Raw genomic sequence first — 19,731 nt, 5'->3', positions numbered from 1 at the left:
TGAAATTCTGGAAATGCTACTTAGAGCTAATAGTATCTACCCAACACACTTAAATGTATAACACTCCTACAAATATAACAAATTCAGAATTATTTTTTTTTTTAGGCAGTTAATCCTTTGATCAGTGACTAAGTTACAATGAAACTGAGGCTGCATTTATCTGTATGTTTATAGGTTTTGCTGAGAACTACAGCAGGAGAAATAGATATAGAATTATGGTCAAAAGAAGCACCAAAAGCATGCAGAAATTTCATCCAGCTGTGTATGGAAGGTAATGATTGAAATGGGATGGGAGTTGTTGAAATTAATTCATGTGGGATTTTTGTGCCCTTTCTGTAAAATAGAAGTCATAATTATGTTTTTACTTAATATGTCATAAGTTTATTTCTGCTTAGAAATTATTAATTGACAGTCATATAATGTTTTTCAAGGTTACCAATGAAGCTGGTGGAGCAAAAAAAAAGTAAAAATTTTGGATGGTTTTCTCAAATTAAGCAGATGACCTAGTACTGAAACATTGTGTTTCAGAGTCTTGAGAAGGCTTATTTTCAGCAAGTATCCACAAAGTGTAACAACTTCAGTGTGTGTATGAAATGACAGTGATGCTATACTGGACATTCTCCAAAATTCAGATCTCTGCATCCCAATTTACACGAATTTTTTTTTTTTTTTTCCTTTTGCTCCTAATGTTTTAGTTGCTGTATTTTTTTGTTGATGGAAGCTCTGTAAAATTTTCCACTGAAGTAGTGGGTACCAGAATGAGAAGCTAACTACTGACAAAACTAACAAAATCCGTGAAAGACAAGATGCCTTCATATGTTTTCTAACTGGTGCTATTCTCCCATTTAAACATTTATCCAGTTGTTGAGATTTCCTTTAGCCTTAATCTAGTAACAAAAATAGCAGTCTAGGCTTTGTGCTTCCAGCACAGATCCAGCCTATTTTGTGTTCTTTTACCTAATGTTGAGACATTTTACAATGGTAAAGAAATTTCTTAGCCCATGATAAAGGTTCAAGTATACTCAGTGGAGTTTATTTCCTTTCTGAATTTTTTTTAATCTTATGCTTTGTATAATACATTTAAGTATTTATCATTAGTATCCCAGCATATAACCATACATGACTGTGTATAGTTATGCTGCAACATTTGCATACCCTTTGTCTTCCAGCATGCTGCAGATTTATTATTATTATTATTATTATTATTATTATATCAGCCAGGGGTTTGGTTCAGATAAAGTTATGTTTCCATTCCTTTTGTTTTCTTACTATCTTGTAACCTCTGTCAGACAGATAAAAGAAGATAGCTTAGGGAGCAAAATGTACCACATATTTCATTCTGCAAAAATTCCCAGTTTTAGGTGCAGTGTAGGTGATGAAAGGTGTTCTGTGCTGGTGAGTGAAAGTGCAAATCATCTGTATATGGATATTGCTAATGTTGTAGGTGAGACCTCATCAAAGATAAAGCACAGTGTTTCTAGTTCTCCTTTTAAATTGGTGTATTTTGATCGTGTCATTCCAGTAATAAAACTTAATAGCTGAAAAGACTGTGGTTTATCAAGGTCATCCTGTCAGTGATGGGCAGGATTTTTTGCCAAAAAAAAAAAAAGTGACACCACAGGATGTGATTGCATAAGACTGTGGAGAACAGAAGGGAGCCAAATAGAAGCCAGCAGCAGAATCTAGTTATAGTACTTGCTTTCTGGAAGTTCAGCCTCTGGACATCACTGCATGGTCTATATGAAAGTTTGGGTTTGAAGCCACTTACATGTATTTAATATCTTATTTTTTTCCTCTTTATCTTTCTTTTTTTTAGAGTATTACAATAACACAATATTTCACAGAGTAGTGCCTGGCTTTATTGTGCAAGGGGGAGACCCCACTGGTACTGGATCAGGAGGAGAATCAGTGTATGGAGCTCCTTTCAAGGTGTGTATCTATATCTTATACATTAATTTGTTATTCTCTATCCATTGTTCTTCCTACCTGAGTTCTGAAAAACCAGATCTTATGTGAAATCCAAATACAATGTGCAGTAGTTGCCTCTTCATGTGCTGCTTCAGTGTGTTTTAATATGGCCTTCTAAACTGAGAGCTCTTAGATCTGCTCTGGTATAATGGTAAACCTGGGGGCTCAGATCCTGAGGGAAGCTACACACAGGCTCAGCAGCTGTTCTCTTCTGCCTGACTGTTTTATTTCAGGTGGGACAGGCACCTTGAATTGGTGACTGAAGCTGCAAAGCCTGTTTTTGGGCCTTCCATCTTCTTGCTATTGGACTTTTACATCTAGCACAAACCTAAAGTTTGTGGGAGGGAATGATACCTGAGCAGAGAACAAAACAAAAATTACCAATATTGTAGTAGCATTGCTGCTTCAAAGTAGTGGTATCTCAGTATTGCAGTGTTTAGCATCATTATATTAAAGTGGTATTCATCACTTTCCCCTTGCTTTGAATGGTATCCTATTTTGTCTTCCTAAATCCAGGAAATATTCTTCCTATGGATTTTTGCATTATTCTACTATTACAACCTGTTAATGTGCTTTCAGTAACTTTACATGAATTAGGATTTAAGTGAATTTTTCACATAAATACAATGATTGTCAAAAATAGTATTTTTGCAAGATGTTTGTGAAATGCAGTTACTTTTAAAAATGTTTTTTATTTTTTTAATATTGGAGGTATAACAGATGCAAATAAAAATATTTGATTTTTAGGCAATGACTGGAAAAAGATAATATTAACAAGACAGAACTTAGATTTTTTAAATTAGTAATGTCTTTCTGTTATTGACATTTCAGTTTCTAATTTTTTGTTTGGTGTTTGTTCATTGTTTATGGTTTCTTTTGAAGATTGTTTGCATCATTATAGGCACTAAGGATTACAAATACTGCTTAAAAGTAATTTTTGCTGCTCAGAGTAGGAGCTTGTAAGTATAATTCTGGCATGGAGTTTCTTGGATTATTATCCAAGATTATATTATTATCTTGGATTATTACTGTCTGAATTCAAAAGAAAATCATCAGCCTTTTTTTCTGCATGTGCATGTTGATGTAAATAATACCACTCCTATCTCCTGTCACACTGCAGCCAAATGAGTGAAAAAATAGTTTTTTACTGAAGTTGTTCTCTTTTCTGTCCCGCTTTTCCCAGGATGAGTTCCACTCACGACTGCGGTTTAATCGAAGAGGACTCGTTGCCATGGCAAATGCTGGGCCCCATGATAATGGGAGTCAGTTTTTCTTTACGTTGGGTCGTGCAGATGAACTTAACAACAAGCACACAATCTTTGGAAAGGTCTGTTACATGAATTGGAGTCCCAGCTTAAGTTTGAGAGAAGCTGCTAGAAGTTTCTCTGGAGGCCAGTTTAGTATTGTTTGCTGCTATGTGCATTTGAAACTTATTTCAGTGCTTTCTAGGCTCTCTCCATTCTCTTTGTTTCTTATATCTGGTAGAAAGGTTTCTGTGGGTGGTTCCTGTTATTATCTATTTTGCTGTTGTTATTCTTCTAAATTGTGTTTTCATGTTGTGCTGTCTTTAAATAATCTCATTAGTATTATTGTGGTTCTGTTATTAGTCAGTACATTTAATACTAATGACATGTTAGAAAATTCTGTTTAGAATTAATTAGATTCTAATTACCCAAGAAGGATCAGGAAGATGAAGACCATGAGATGAATTTACCACCCTCATGATTTATTTAAAATAAAATAAAGCAAATATTTTTCTTATTTCTGGGGTTTCTTTTTGTCACAGTAAGACTTTAACATCTTCCTCTGATTCATTCTCAAAACTACCTGTGTTCCTTCAACTTTTGCCATTAAATTTAAAAGCCCAAACTTTCGTACATTGTACTTGCTGTCTTTTAGAAGTCTCACATGCTTACAATATTTTCTGTATCACTTGTACTTTCAAAACTTTTTATGTAATAATTGCCTTGTATTTTGCAGAATAGATAACACAAATTAGAGTGAAGCGCCTTCAAACCTTTCTTTGTAAATTTACCAGGTTACAGGGGATACAATATATAACATGTTGCGCTTGGCTGAAGTAGAAGTTGACAAGGAAGAGAGACCTCTCAGTCCACACAAAATCAGAAGTAGTGAGGTGAGTATGTTCTGTTCTGAAATGTGACATTTAAAATTCTTTTTTGTATAGTGTTCAGGAAATTTGGCTTGTCCTTTTGCATATTGTTTTAAAGTATTGAATCACTTAATTACAAAATATTTACTAAAGATGTGTCTAAAATACTGGTTTTCTCAACAGGTTTTGTTTAATCCTTTTGATGACATTGTCCCAAGACCAAACAGAAAACAGAAGAAGGACAAACCAGAAGAAGAAACTAATAAAAAGTCCAAAGTAAAAGGCACAAAGTAAATATATGCAATATAAATGGTGGTTAATTTTCTTGCACCTTTAATTTGTAGCTTGGTAGTTTTTTATTTCCATTTCTGCCTTTGAAGCATTTCCTTGTTTCCAGGGAGGATCATGCAAATCTAGTTCCTCTGAATGTTACAATGCATCTGCTGAGCTGTAACTGTTTCATGAATGGTGATAGTTTGTTGAAAATAATAAAAGTTAGTTTATCTTTCCCATATGCCACAATGTGCAATCATTGACTGAGATGGCACTGCAGTTAAAACCTAGTGGTATGCTCTGTTGTTTGAGATTTTTTGAACTTAATTTGTCAGATACCATTTCTCCCCTACTGCAGTACTTACTTAGCAGGAGGCAGGCATTGTGACATGGGAAATTTTAGTTTCTGTGAATGAAAATTCCTAGTCACAAACATGCAGTGAAAAGTAATAGAAACACTAAAGTGGACATACTGTGAGTTCTGCTGCATAAAAATAGAACACGTTGTAACTGACTGGTTCCAACAGTGTAAACAATTAAGTCTTGAAAAACAAATTGTAGATCATAATTTCTTTTAATTGCATTCTATGAATGTGTACACATTTGATTTCTGAGCCGTTGTATCTTGAAAATCTTGTGTCTTGAGTGCCTCTTCATTGAGAAAAAAAATGCAACAGAATTGTCAGCATTCAAGAATCTGAGAAAGTTACTCAAGACAAAATTTCTTACATTGTGATTCTTAAACTGGTGATTGGCTATCCTTGTTTTATGTCAGGAGCATAATACAACATGTTTTATAAATATTTATGATTTATTGCAAAGCAAAATGCAGTAGTTGTTTGGAATTAATACCTTTATTAGTACAAAAGATTTTTAAAAAATCATGTACAACATGAATGTAATATATTTAAAGTTAATGGAATGTTACTAAGATGGTATGTAAAATTTTGCTAGAAATTTTCTTTTTTCTCTTAAAGAAACTTTAGCCTGCTTTCCTTTGGGGAAGAAGCTGAAGAAGAAGAGGAAGAAGTCAGTAGAGTTAGTCAGGTATTTTACCAAATTATCCTTATTTTCCTTTTCAGCCTAATTGCATTTTCTGCATATTTGTGGAAAGCTTTAAAGTTTTTTAGTCATCTTCTTACATTTGCGTTTTGAACAATGCAGTTGCTTCAGCTTATAGGATTCTGGTGCTACAGCATTCTGAAGTTCTTAGCTTTCTTGATTTTTAAGATGTCTTCAGTTACTGCATGGAATTTTACATTTCCATGAACAAAAAGTTTCATAATATAAACCTATGTTTACTGTTTTAAAGTCATGGAAGCAATAGATACTTTATTCTTTTTCAAGCCCTTTATTTATGGGTGAGATTTTATGGTAAAATACTTGAATTTTGAAGATCATCTTATGCATTTCCAGTGCGTGTGTAGCTCCTTTTTCTTACGTATATCCATCAATCTGTGAGCAAAATAAAGTGTGGTTATTGTGGAGAAAGTAATCCATTATTGTAATTTAACAGTGCACTACAGTGAAGTGCTCGCATTCACAGAACCAGGATTGCACAAGTGGTATTGGATCTAACATTTCCTTCCCTGACTTGGCACTTAAATAAGGTCAATCTAAAAATTTCTTAAATAAATTGCTGATTTAATTTCTGCTGCTGAAAGTTGTTTCACTAGACTCCTAGTCTTTCTACAATACCTCAGTTCTTCAGTTGGTGATCAGACTACATGGTCCTGCATCCTGTACCACATAAGTGAAAAAATAGTTATTAGTCCTCAGAAGTCAGCTAAAATAAAAAGGAAAGCAGTGATTAACGATGGACAATATTATAGTGAGATAACAGCAGTCAGAATGAAAGTAGAGATTTATTACATCAGCTTTAACTATTTTCTTTGCTTTTTTTCAGCTTACCAGTCAGACAAACTTTACCTGCTTACCTTAATATGCTCATCTGCTGTTTTGCTCTTGCTGTATATCTGACTTATAATAATGCATTTAACTCAGTTGCTTGGACTTTCTTTCTTTTCATGCCAAATACTTGTTTTCAGTTTGAAATTATCTAAATAGAATGCCTCTTTCATGATAAGCCTTGTTTCAGTGTTGTCATGCTCTCTTCCAACTCAGCCTAAAAATCTCATCTGCCTGTTTGTCCTGATGAAATTCTGGACTGGCTGTAGCTAACCACACCAACTCTTTATGAAGAATTTATCTTCATTGTTTGTAACAAAGTAAAACCTTCTTTTTGAAACCTCATTGTTCATAAGAGGTCTAGAGCAGTGTCTCTGTAGTTCTGGACATTATCTTAATCTGATTAAATTGAAGTACATGAATATCAGCACTAACTTGCATTCTCTGTTTTTGATAAGAAAAAATGGAAGGTCAGAGTTACTACTGAGATCCTTTGGCACCTACAGACTTAGAATCCTATGAGCCTTTTTTGGTTGCCAGGTGCAGTAAGTCTTGCTTGTTTAAGAAGGGCAGAGAAGCTCTGGGTAAAACACCTCAGGGCCATGAAGGCTCTTAGTGCAGTCAAGATCTGCCCCAAGGGCCCCCACTGTTGTTGATCAGTGTTTAAACTGTAGTTTTCATTGTCCAAACTGCTTGTTGTCTGTACTTATTTGGAGCTCTTGTTTGGATACACAGCCCCACCACCACTCCAAACACACCACCCCTTCCTTAAAGAAGGAATGAATTATCTTTTCATGTTGCTGAATGTGTTAGTCTTTGTTTTCTACATAATAAAAAATTGTAGTTGCATTTAAATGAGTAAGATTTTATCTTACTTATCTTGCACATGTCTACTGTCTTTCCAAAAGCCTTGGACAATGTGTATGCAATGGAGACATTCACAGTACAGTCACAATCCAGACTGTTCCTGTAACAGAGATTTTTCAGTCTGATTTTTCTCTGAAAATTAAGTATTTTTTTTTTTTTTCAGATAAGCATGTAGAATGCTTTCTAACTGCAGTCTTTCTGCCTGAAGACCTTATGTGTTGTTAGATTTATTTGACTCCTTGTGTCAGTCGATGATTCCTGGATGATGTATTCCAGATTGATGATGTATTGCAGTTTGTTAAATTCTTTTTTTCTTTTTTTCCCTAGGGATCTAATTAGTGTTCTTCCAATTAGTAAATACTGTTTTGTACATGGTGGATCTTTCAGATGTCATGTGCCATTATTGGAAAGTTGGGTTCTTACCTCTTCATTCACTGAAGTGTATATGTGCTAGACCTACCATCTTTATGATGTGTAATGATTGTACATGACTAAACAGTATCTTTTCTTTCCCTCTCTCCCTGTCCTTTAAAACTAAGTGCATTGCTGTTGCAAAAATAAATCTGTGGAGTCAGCTTGCTGTTTCTCTTTCTGGAACACTTTCTCTGTCCTTCTGTTATTAAAAGTGTCTATGTTTACTGGATAGGCTAAAGCTAAAAAAAAGCAAGATATGCTTTTCTTACCATTATCCTTTTTCACTATCTGGCCTCTTAAACACTGAAATGACTAATAACTCTTTTCTTTTTCTTTTAACAGACCATGAAGGGGAAAAGTAAAAGTAGTCATGATCTCTTGAAGGATGATCCACATCTCAGCTCAGTTCCTGCTGTCAAAAGGTTAATATGTGATTTCCAATTTCTAGAAAAGATCTATTTGCAATATGTTATACCCAATTATCAGCATGTATACTCATTTAAGAAATTTTAATTCATGTTACTCTTTAAGAATTTAAGAGTGCCAGTGCTAGATCAGACCAAATATTTCTCTAACCCACTAAGCTGTCACCACCACTGGCCATCAGTGGATACCCAGTAAAGAATAAAAGCAGTGCAAATGTAAAGTTTATCTGAGTACTCTCCAAGCCTCCATCAACTTTGACCTCAGAGGACTGTCAGAGTTTGTTGTGGTTCATCTATTTAGTAATCTTTAATAGAGCACTCCTCAAAGTGTATATTGAGTCTCTTGTAATATTGTTTCCATTCACACCATCCTGTCCACTACAGGAAGAAGTATCTCCCCTTTTTGTTCTAAACCTGGATGCTACTAGTGGCATTCCATAAATTCTAGCTCTCATTCTGGAAGAGACAGTGACCAGACAGTCCCTTTTATACATCTCTTTACCACAGTCCTTTCTTAGACTATCTTTCATAGCCTAAACTTTTAAAGTTACTTAAGTTTTCTTCATGATGAAGATGTTGTCAGCTGCGATTATTCTGGAGGGCTGCTTTTCCCAACCCTCTAACCTGGCTTATGTTTGAAAATATCTTTTTTTTCCAAATCTAAAGAACACACAAAAAAATAGGTTAATCATAAGCCTGTATGGTTGAATAAAGTTGGTTTTCTTCTCTGTTTCTTTTTAGTACTTTATAAATTCTGATTTTAACCACAGTTGAGTTTTAAGGTGAGAAAGTTCCATGAAAATGTGTTAACTCCAAGAATTTGCTTATCTTAGAATCGTAGACTAGTTGGTTTGGAAGAAACCATTAAAATTTATCACATCCAATTCCCCTGCAATGAGCAGGGACATCTTCAACTAGCTGAGGTTGCACAGAGCTCCCTTCATTCTGGCTTTGAATGTTTCCAGGGGTGGAACGTTTACCACCTCTAGGCAACCTGCTCCAATGTCTGACCACCTGCATCATATCTTCCTTATGTCTAGTCTGAATTCACCCTCTTCTGGTTTAAAACTATTACCCTTTATTCTTTCACAATGAGCCCTGCTGAAAAGTCTGTTCCCATCTTACAGACCCATATTAAGTATGAAAAGGCTGCACACAGTAAGCCTGAACAATTGTGCCTTTCCCCATTGGAGAGGTGATCATCTTCATGGCTCTTCTCTGGAGTCCCTCCATCAGGTTTCTATCTTTCCTGGATGCAGCCCTGCAGGTGGGGTCTCAGCAGAGCAGAGCAGAGGGGCAAAATCCCCTCCCTGGCCCTGCTGCCCACACTGCTCTGGATGCAGCCCAGGACATATTTGGCTCTCTGGGCTTCAAGTGAACATTGTCAGCTTTTCATCCACCAGCACCCCCAGGTCCTCCTTCCTGGGCTGCTCTCAATCCATTCATCCCTCCATCTGTATTGATACCAGCAATTGCTCTGACCCAGGTGCATTACTTCATTAAATTATTGTCATTGATTGCAACACATCTACAGTTTCTTTAATGATACTGATTGCATAGAGCAAACTTAAAAGCTTCGAGTTTTGAGACTTCTTTAATATTCCTTGATTTTTCTCTGACATAACTTCTTTTTTTTAAATGTGGGCTAAAAAGGTTCAAGTGTCTTTGTTATTAGTTTGTGATAATTAACAGTGGGTATGTTAGCCATAGTCTATTCAAATAGATTTCTTTCTTAATTCACCAAACTATAGCTGTATAACAAATTAAAATCTTGATGTTAAGCTTAAGTATCTGTAAAATGCATCTTCCAAAATATAAACTAGTTGCAGTGAAATCCTACTAATTATTTGATAAATGACTTCAAAAACATCTCAACTGAGATGTTTTTAGCTATTTTAAAACAGTTTTTAACTGTTTCAAACTTTAGTGTTTTGCTTGAATATATCAAGATATGGTTAGGATTTCTCCATTGTATTAATGCTTGTTTTTTAAAGCATTTCTAATTAGAAAAGATTATGATAGTCGAATGATAGAAAACAATATTGATACCTTTAAGATAAATGCAAGGATGATATAAAGTAGTGAGTCTATTAATATGTCAGGTGGCTAACAGTTTTTTTTATTCAAGAAATCTTGGGTTTAAAATATTATTTTGACTCTCCTCTAGCATTTCAAAGTAGTTACTTTTTTTTCTTCTTCTTCTTTTAGTGATGTGGCAGATGAAGAAAAGGATTTGAGTGAGGCAAGTATTTTTTTACAAATAATTCTTTGGTTTTTACTGTGTGCAGATTAGATTTTCTTTGGGGAGCAAATTTTACTTTAGAGATCTTTAAGAATTAGCTCAAGTCAGATTTCTGCCAAAAGTGTGAAAACTCTCTAAGCTCTACCCTAGAGCAGGGTAGAATTACCTGCTACCTTTTATAGAAACTGTATTGTATTTCAGTTAGTGGATTAGTTATATAGGAGTTTGGTATATGGGTTGTGTATCACAGGGTGACAAACCACCAGAGTGATAAAAACCCTGAAACTGCTTCGAAAAATAATTAAAATCAAGTTTGTCATGAGTAATTAAATAATTGCAATGTTTAAGGGTAAGTCTGCATGTGAGTTAGAGTCCTGTTTGAAAAATTTCTTCAAGATAGGAAAAACTCAGTGAATTATTAAATTGTAGCAGTGAAATTGTATCAATGAAAACAGTCAACCTCTGAAAGATGTGAAATTTGAATAGTCAAGCAGTAACATTCAACTAAACCTGGAGGCAATTTCTGTACAAGAAAATTGTCATACATGGTGCAGGTAAACATAGGCTCATTAGCTGAAGTATGTCTCTGTCTCCAGCCATAGGTCATGGGAGTTCACCTTTGAATTGGTGTTGAGATAAGGATGTAATATATGATTAGGACTATAATCTCCCTAATTCACTGTAATTCACCTAATTGAATCCTGGAAAGTATTGTTTTCTATATCTGTCTGCCATGCACAGATATTACTACACTGTGTGTTGGCACAGAGGGAGTAAAGGAAGAGCCCGTTTGTGTGCCTTAAAAAAAGCATCTGCTTACACCCTGTTCCTTTTTTCACAAGGCATAGTATGAATTCAGGCTTTTTCACGCTTCTCCTTTGTAATTCCTGCTGTGCAGGAGCATTTTAGTGTTTAGAAGGGTTTGGAGAATGCTATTTAATTAATCACTCTTCAGGTATTCAAATATCCCTTTCTTAAGCAAACTGGATTTGAGGAGTATAGAACATGGATGTATTAGGTTGAAGAATAAAAAAAAAATAAATATATCTAATTAAGCCAGCATTGGAAATATGAAGGCTTTTCCTCTTTTTTTTCCTGGAGAGGTGTTCTCTTTAGATTTCATTACGTTTAAGATTTTAGCTAAGATCTAGCACTTCAGGCAGTTACCTGGGTCTTGCAAAGTAGTATTTGATCATCTCTCTTGAAGTTATTTTAGTTAATACATCACAAGATCACTTTTGCATTTACACAGCTGCAACATGTAGGTCGTTTTATAGCCAAACCTGGGAGCAAATAATTCTTCCAGATCTCCCTTTCTTTCCCCCAGACTGCAAGCCCATGGCATGTAAGAGAAACTCTTGTCGGTATTCCCTAAGTACCTGGCCTTGCTGTTCATGCTATTAAATACCATCCTGTGTCTCTTACTGTAGTCCTCAAATTTGTACATTAAATTATTTGAGAGAGCCTTTATATTAGCTATACCTCTTAGCTAATTGTTAAGATTTTTTTTGTGCCCAAGTCATTAATGAAAACATTGTATGAAGTATATGAACAAAATTTTTTTCCCAACAGTGGCATTTCTTTTCTGCCTATTTCCCTCTCCCAGTTTGTCAGTCAGTTGCCTAACAACAAGTTTCACACAGTACTATGTGTAGATAAAATTATTTATCCACCCCTCAGTTCAATAATCTTCTTAAATGAGAAGATCATGTTACATACAGTAGCCATTAGTCATGCTGTCACAAAGTGTCTCATTACATTTTTATTTCCATATTAAAGAGAAGAATAGGGCCACTCTACCCAGCTAATAATAGCAGCAAGAAGTAGAGTAGCTTTCAGGTAGGCAGTTTTGCATTTCTGTCTCACATGGGGAACAACCATCACCCAACGGAACAGCCACTTCCCTTTTGAGGTGCCACGCAGTTCAGTCTGGGTTGCTGAGTCTGTTGTTAAAACTACTTGTTGGGATCAGATGGACTTAATGAGAGAGCAAGGGACTGGAGGAGGAGACTGGGCAGGAGAAAAGCGTAGAGCTGCAGGAGGAAGCAGTTGAGGAGGAAGGGTATATCCTATTTTATCAGTGTTTTTCTAGAAGAAAAATGATGAAATACTGTGCAAACTGAGGCTAATGGATGGTTTGGGAACTAGGGGATTTAGCCAAGTGGGACAAGTCGAACCATTTTGTCCCTTCAATTTTAAGTCCCTCCTGTTACTCAGATATCCGTAATTTTTAACTAGCTTACTACTTAGCAAATGCTATTTGTCTAGAGCTGTTAATTTTTATTCCAGAAGTTCTCCTGTCCAGTTTAGTTGTGTTTCAGTGAAATGCTCTTACCTAAACCCTAGTCAAATCTCCACCAGGAGTCTGTCTTTATCCTTCACTGTTAAAGACTCCTCACACAGTCCTGTCACTTATTTTTGGACTTCCCTCTGCAGTTCAGGTCTGTAGTCACTTGTCTCTCTGACAATTTATCATGTAAGCTAATCTTCTAGAAAGTTTCATTATCTCCTCTGTCAAACAATACTTTTTTGGTAAATTAAGGAAAATACTGATCATGTTCCAGTTTTCTCTTTCCCTGTTAAAAAAAGAACAGACAAAACTCACCCAACAACCTTTCTGTCATTTAAATGGCAAAATATTCAGCTGTTGTATTATGGTGAATATTCAGAGATTTTTTTCTTATTTCTGGCTGGTCTTGTCTAAATCTCAGATCTGAGCATACTAGTCTAAAGATTCCCAAACAGTGACTCTACTACAACTTCTGAAATCCAGCTTTTGATTTTCCTTTTCTATTCCCGAATTTTTCCTATTGCTTCTTTAACTTTTTTAGCCCCTCCTCCTCTATGTTTATGGACATAGTCTTCATGCTAGTCTTCCTCCTACCTGTGCATCACACTCAGGACATGTACATGTTCTTCATTCTGAAGTGCTTGCATTCTGGCAGTCTCCTGGATTATCTCCTGGATTACTAATTCTAAGTGTCCTTTCTTCATTTCTTTGGCTAAAATTAGAATCGTGGCATCTTACACTTTCCTTTTGCTGATGAGCATCATATGAAAGTAAATGTAAAAAGATGTACCATGTCATCTTCAAGCTATTGTTCTTCAATTAAGATTCATACAGACTTCTTCTTTAGCAAAGGAAGTGGGCATTCCTTGGTCTAGTCAGGCCACTTGTTCATTCTCCAGTTATTTATTTCTCCCTGCAAATGTCTTTGATCCAAGGTGGTTTATCCCCTTTTGCCTACCTGTGCTAGGCATGGAGGCCTGAGGCCTCACCTTGGACCTGTGCAGCAAGCTGCAATGATTGATTGCACAGGTTTTCACAGCCAGTTATGATCAATTTACTGTTTGTAAATTCCGTAATAGGAGCTGATGAGCTCTTCCATCCCATCATGACTCTAGTAAAGCCATGTGGTAGTGGGTTAAGTTTTTCTTTCAGTGGAAAATGAAGGAAAAGTTTAGTGTATTATCACAATCAAATTTTGGATTCATGAGTAATGGTGTAGGTAATATCACACTGCTGTGATGTCGTCTATGGACATGTAAGAGTTAATAGTCTAGAATAGGCTGTTTTAGGTTTTTTAACCCTACAGATAAAAAGTAATTTGTGTATGAAAAAGAAACTATCATATTTGGGGTTTTTTGTTACCTCTGAAGAAAATGAAGATGTATTTGTTTGAAAAGTTTGCTTTTTTCTTGGAAGAGATTATAAGAAAAAATTTCCATATTTGTCATTCTGTACTGAAAAAGAATCCAAATTTTATGATTTTAAATCAATAAAGGATGAAGAGGAACATGATGGTGATGCTGATAGTGTAGAAGATGAAGCTGCTAGTAATGAGAGATCTCAAATGAAGGAACGCATTGCCAAGAAATTGAAAATTGATACAAGTGAAAATACTAAACAGCAACTTCAAGAGGAGGAAACCAAGACAGAAAGGAAAACAACTAGTCGCAGGTAAGGATTATGTCATTTGGTAGGTATTTTTCTTTAGATGGTTTACAATTTTAAGATTTTCAGTATTTATTGATACCTTGTACAGTAGTTTTATTTTTCACTGTGAGTCAGAAATAAAGTGTAATTATCTGTATTTCTCAGTCTTTACTTTGTTTTTCTTCTCAGTTGTAAGATTGAGTTTTGCAGCTTCTTTATCTGTGTTAACACATAGTGTTTGTTGTCCACCACTGAGACTCACAGAAAGGAAAGTCATGGGTGAAGTCTGGTTTAACACAGTGCTCATCCTTGCAGTACCAGCTTTCCAGAACTGCAGCAGAAACACCAGTTTTTCTTTATAGACATAAAACCATGGATTCCTGTCATGTAATTTAACTGTGACAGTGTTTGGAACATCCCTTCCAGCACAGAATACTCTGCGATTATGTGATGTTTACTGATTAGCACTCAATTTTCAGTGAGCTAATTTTTTTTTCTTAGAACCTTGTGTTTCAACAGTTCTTCTTGCATGCAGCATGAGTTTGAGGATAATATTGATACTGCATAAAATCACTCATCATGTGTGGAAGTGATGGCTAATGGGTCTCTTGTCAAACTTACTAGGAATTTTTATCCAGTATTTCAGTAAATACAGACTCCAGAAGTTACTGAAGAATTAAGACTTTGCAGCTGGAAGGTTAAATATATAAGTTTACTTGTTCAGTGAAACTTGCTGGGGACTTGGTGGAGGAAACATCAGAAAGCTAATTCAGATTTTTTGTTCTTAACTCTACACAGCTTTCATGGATAACTACCTGATTAAATTAGTCAGGCTTTGCCCATATGAAATTCTGCATGTGTAATGGCTGTTTTGGATTGTTTCCCATGACACTTTCCTTTGAAGGGAACCATTCCAGTTTCTTTTCCTATTCCAGTTTCTTTCCCTGTTCATTTTCCTTGTTTCTTTTAATTGGTGGGGGTTTTTTCACTTTACTGTCATTGCAGGTAAGATAATGTAGGTGATGGCCAAGGCATAATACTGACATATAAGGATCTGGAACAGTCTAGATTTTGTCTTTGTGACAAAAGAATACCTGGTTCACCAGTTCCATGCCAGTTACCATCCTTATTATGTCTCTGGGATATCCCTGGGAAGTAAAGGGTTTGGATCAAAACATGTGAAGATAAATTTGTTATAATAATAGGCCTTGAGATAAAACATTGAAACTTTGGTTATTCTGTTCTTTCAGGGTGGCAGTAGTAATAGTACTAAAGCCAACTGGGTTATCTTAACTCAGAAGAGGGTTTTATTGGATGCATTTTTAGCAGTTGGGAGCCATAGCCTTGGGAGATACTTCATAGTATCACAAGTAACATAAATTTCTGGACTTACAGTTTTCCAAATAATTGCATGCCGTCCCTCTGGCATGAAAATCAAAGGCATGATATTGTTTGTTATAAATAGTGTGTTTTTACATTTGAGTTCTGTTTAGATAAAGTAAGATAAACAATATCAAGTTTCATTGTCTGAAATAGTGACTATTTTCTCGGTGTACTGGAGATGTTTAATAATAAACTCATGGGTGTTCACCACCCACTGTAGTTGAGGTCTGTGTTGATCAGAGGCAGAGATGTGGGAGGCATAAATATCAAACAAAAAGTTGCATGGACCATCCATAGCTTGATGTCTACTAACATATCAGAAGGTAAAGAAACTTCTGATACCTATTAAAATTTCTTCTCATCAGTTACTTAAATGTGCTAGTAGAATAATTGAACTTCTAACAATATTTGTTTCAGTACTGTCTTTAACATATATGACTTCTTCTGCAAAACTATATTCATTTATATCGATCCAGTTTTTCTTTAAATCCAAATGCATTTGTGAGGTCTGAAGGTTGCACACCTATTTTAGAGAAATGCTATGGAAACAATAGACACCTTCTCAAAGTCATGGTACTGAGATCCACTACCACTTCTAAATGCAACCATACTTGAAGTGCTCAGATGGTGAAGTTAATTTGAGTTATTTCAGTATGCATTTTAACCTCTTGTGCATATTTTAAAAATAGCTTTATACATTTGACAGCTCTGTATGCTCTAAGAAAGCTTGAGAAAGAGTTTCCCAGTCATTCTGGCAAGTTGTTAGAGAAATTCTGTGGATCTAGGATTTTTTTTTATTAGAAGCTTAAACCTAAACTTCGCGGCTGTTTATATGTAGGAATGTTTAGAGATAGAAGTGTTTGCCATCACTGCATAAGTAATAAAATTTCTCAGCATCACAATGAGTTTGTAAAATGGCTGTGGCTTGAGACCAGCCGTCGAAGACTTCAGAGTAAATAGTCCTTTTCTACTCTGGTAGTTAAAAATATTTGTTATACATTTCTTTTCATCCTGTAGATGGAGCTCAGATGCTACACATTTCTGCTTACTAGCTTTAAAATTTTTCAGTGCTTCTTGTTTGTAAGACATGTAGTGTGGAATGAAATACAGTAGACTGTACAGATTTTCACTGTATAATCAAGTTCAGTTTCTTCCTTGTAATGGATATGGTATTAAATAGCAATATGAAATAAATGCTTAAAATAGCTAAACTATTGAGGAAGAGAAGCTGAGTTTTTGAGTAATTAACATCAATTTAATTTGGTGTTTCCTCTTGTATATTTCCTCTTAATAATCCTATAATTTGTAATTGAACCAAGTAATTACATTTACTTTGGTCTACCAACTATTACTATACTAAGGAGATGAATAGTAGTAGTAGATTACTACTACTATTAACCACTTGTAATTAATAGTAGCTCTATTGCCACTCTTTTGCATTCCTGTTTTTTTCTTATATCCATTAATCATATGTGAAGCTTTGCATACTTTCTGTGCATATATAAGTAATTACTTCCTTCATCCTTAAAGAAACCTGTAACAGTTTTTAAGATACAATTCCTCAGACTTAGTTTTTTTGTTGAAAGACAACACGAAATAACTTGGACAAATAACTTAAATCCCCACTTCTGTCATCTAGGCAGTTGTAATAAAAATAGTTAATAATGCTAGGCAGGCTTTCAAGTTCATGCTATGTCCAATTCAGACTAGACAATAAAAACTGAATATCGTCAAGACACCTCAACATTTTCTTGGCATCAATGTAAATAAACTGAGCATGCAAGTTTGCTTTTCTGAAGTGCTTGTATAGCACTGTGGTGTGGAAAAGCCAAAGGTAATTTTATGTGATTACATGGAAATCTTTTTTAAAAGACCATTAAATCAAAACTTTTCTGTCTTTATAAATCTGTAGTTCTTATGAACTATGAGTTCGATATTTTGTATTTGTAAATTAATAATTTATGTTAAAATATGTTGTTTTAAATGCATGTATCATGCACTTGTTACCTTGTGCTTCTAATGCAAGCACTACAGTGAAAAGTAGTAAAAATGTGTATTTATATGATTCTACTTATTTTAACTTAAGCTATTATCTTGTCTTGTGTTCAGCAAGCTACTTTTCTGTTAATATTGGCTGTTAATAAGTATAGCAATGTGATGCCAATACCATATATTCAGAGCTACTTATTTACTTTGGAATGTTAAGTTTTATCTGTTTCTTTATAAACAGATACATTTCTTCACAAAACTACTACTTTAAATTTAATAATTGTACTTCTAATCGTACTAGCATTTTCTTAAACTAAGTGTAACTTACTATCAGGCTTTGTCCAACAATAGAGTTTGTCTCCTGGTTTTTCAGTTTAGCACTAGGAAATATATATTTCGTATGTTAATAAGACTGACTTTTGAGGTTCTGAATAGAAATTCTTTTTGCAGCTGACTTTGAACTTCACTGTACCTAGAGAACTACTGCTGTTTTCATACAGCAAATTCAGGTATTCTCTTAGTAGTGTTTTAACCCAAAGGAGACAATTAGATAAACTGTGTATCTCATGCCATAATTTACTGCCAGTTACCCTTGTATTGGACTCACTGGCTACAGCTGAACAGGAAAGGCATTCAAACATAATTTTTGTAGATATTAAGAGAGTATAGTTTGGTCCATATTTAGTCAGTGATCGTATTGTATTCCAGTACTTAGATACGTGATTCCTAACAGTGTACCTCCTCCAGTTTTACATTTAACTTGTTTGGGTTCAGCTTGTAGCCACTGAATTATTTTTTGTGGTGCCTTTTTCTGAAGTTCACTTCAGCAGGCTGTATTTTCTCTTACTTCAACTACTTAAAATCTAATTGAGTCCTTTCAGTAAGCTGTACACATTGTTCTTTCCAGCCTTCACAGTAAGAAATTTTTTCTAGTCTTCAAATTATTTTATTTCTTTTCCCTCTCCAATTTTTCAACATTCCTTAAAGCTCTTTCATCATTAGTCTCTTATTAGTCTTTAAAATGTATACAGAGAGCAGCAACTTTTTTTTGTTACTTCCACCTTGCTGTTCGTTCACAGGTTGACCACATCAGCCCTTCTTACAGGTATTCAGCTGATATCACTTGCATTGCTTGGACTTTCCAGTTTCTTTTCAATCATTACTCTCTGAGAATTAGTTTGACATTTTCTTTGGTTTTTAGTTCCTAGATTTTGGCAATTAGATTTTCAGCTTTTGTCTTATTTAGCGAGCCCAGTTCTGATATGAGAGTTTGCTACTGTGACAGTTTGTGCAATTCACTACTAATGGATTTAATGGAGTTCATTAGAGTATTAGGTATATTTCTACTCAGTGATTATGTGCCTCTGTATCTCTGACAACTATTCTAAGCAATAATTTCATAATCTAATTCTTAAACATGGTCTTTTGGCCTGTTTTGTGTTGCTATTTTTTTTAAGACTTCCTTACATGTATGTACTAGGAAGCACATTTTCAGGTTTTTTGACTGGCTCTAAAATTAGCCAGGTTAGCAACTAGTCAGGAACTTATGCTTAGTTTGACTAAGAAACTCCCCAATAGCATTGTATCAAAGTCTATATGCTACTCTGAAACCTATATTTCCCCCCTCTGAGGTTTAACAATGCCAAGTGCAAGGTATGGCACCTGGGTCTGAGCAATCCTAAGCACAAATACAGGGTGACCATAAAATGGGTTGAGAGCAGCCCTGAGGATAACTTAGGGGTGTTGGTTGACAAGAAGCTTTACATGAGCTGGAAATACACATTTGTAGCCAGGGAAGCCAGCTGGGCTGCTTCAAAAGAAGTATGGCCAGCTGGACAAGGGAAGTAAAACCTATATTAAAGATGAGGATAAACTTTTTAGCAGGGTCTTTTGCAATAAGAATAAGAGGCACTGGTTTTAACCAAAAAAGAAAGGGTTGGTTTAGATTAGATATAACAAAGATGTTTTTTACAATGAGGATGGTGAAGCACTGAGTGGTTGCCCTGAGAGGCGTAGATGCTCCACCCATTCAGTTTGTTCAAGGTTTAGCCAGGACAGAGCTCTGAGCAAGCTGATCTAGTTGAAGAAGTCCCTGCACATTGTTGTGGCATTGTTGGATTGGAGGCAATAACTTTTAACCATCCCTTCCAAACTAAACCATTCTAAGATTCTCCCTCCTGAATCTCCTTCCAACTTAAACCATTCCATGTGT

General features: G+C 35.2%; 1 protein-coding gene across 1 annotated transcript in view; it reads left to right on the top strand.

Annotated features, from left to right (window-relative positions):
• CWC27 (CWC27 spliceosome associated cyclophilin) overlaps window positions 1-19,731 on the top strand; it is a 93,438-nt gene that overhangs the window by 808 nt on the left and 72,899 nt on the right. Inside the window, exons 2-10 of the mRNA XM_083884446.1 lie at window positions 175-271; window positions 1,817-1,929; window positions 3,152-3,295; window positions 4,007-4,105; window positions 4,265-4,371; window positions 5,332-5,401; window positions 7,886-7,965; window positions 10,177-10,210; window positions 13,996-14,171. Of these exons, the coding sequence (XP_083740572.1) occupies window positions 175-271; window positions 1,817-1,929; window positions 3,152-3,295; window positions 4,007-4,105; window positions 4,265-4,371; window positions 5,332-5,401; window positions 7,886-7,965; window positions 10,177-10,210; window positions 13,996-14,171 (920 nt within the window). The remainder of the gene's footprint in view (window positions 1-174; window positions 272-1,816; window positions 1,930-3,151; window positions 3,296-4,006; window positions 4,106-4,264; window positions 4,372-5,331; window positions 5,402-7,885; window positions 7,966-10,176; window positions 10,211-13,995; window positions 14,172-19,731) is intronic.

Source organism: Zosterops lateralis (genome assembly GCF_965231275.1).
Source record: "Zosterops lateralis genome assembly, chromosome: Z".
NCBI lineage: Eukaryota > Metazoa > Chordata > Aves > Passeriformes > Zosteropidae > Zosterops > Zosterops lateralis.
Note: the sequence above shows the minus strand (reverse complement) of the source record. Positions and strands in the feature narration are given on the sequence as shown.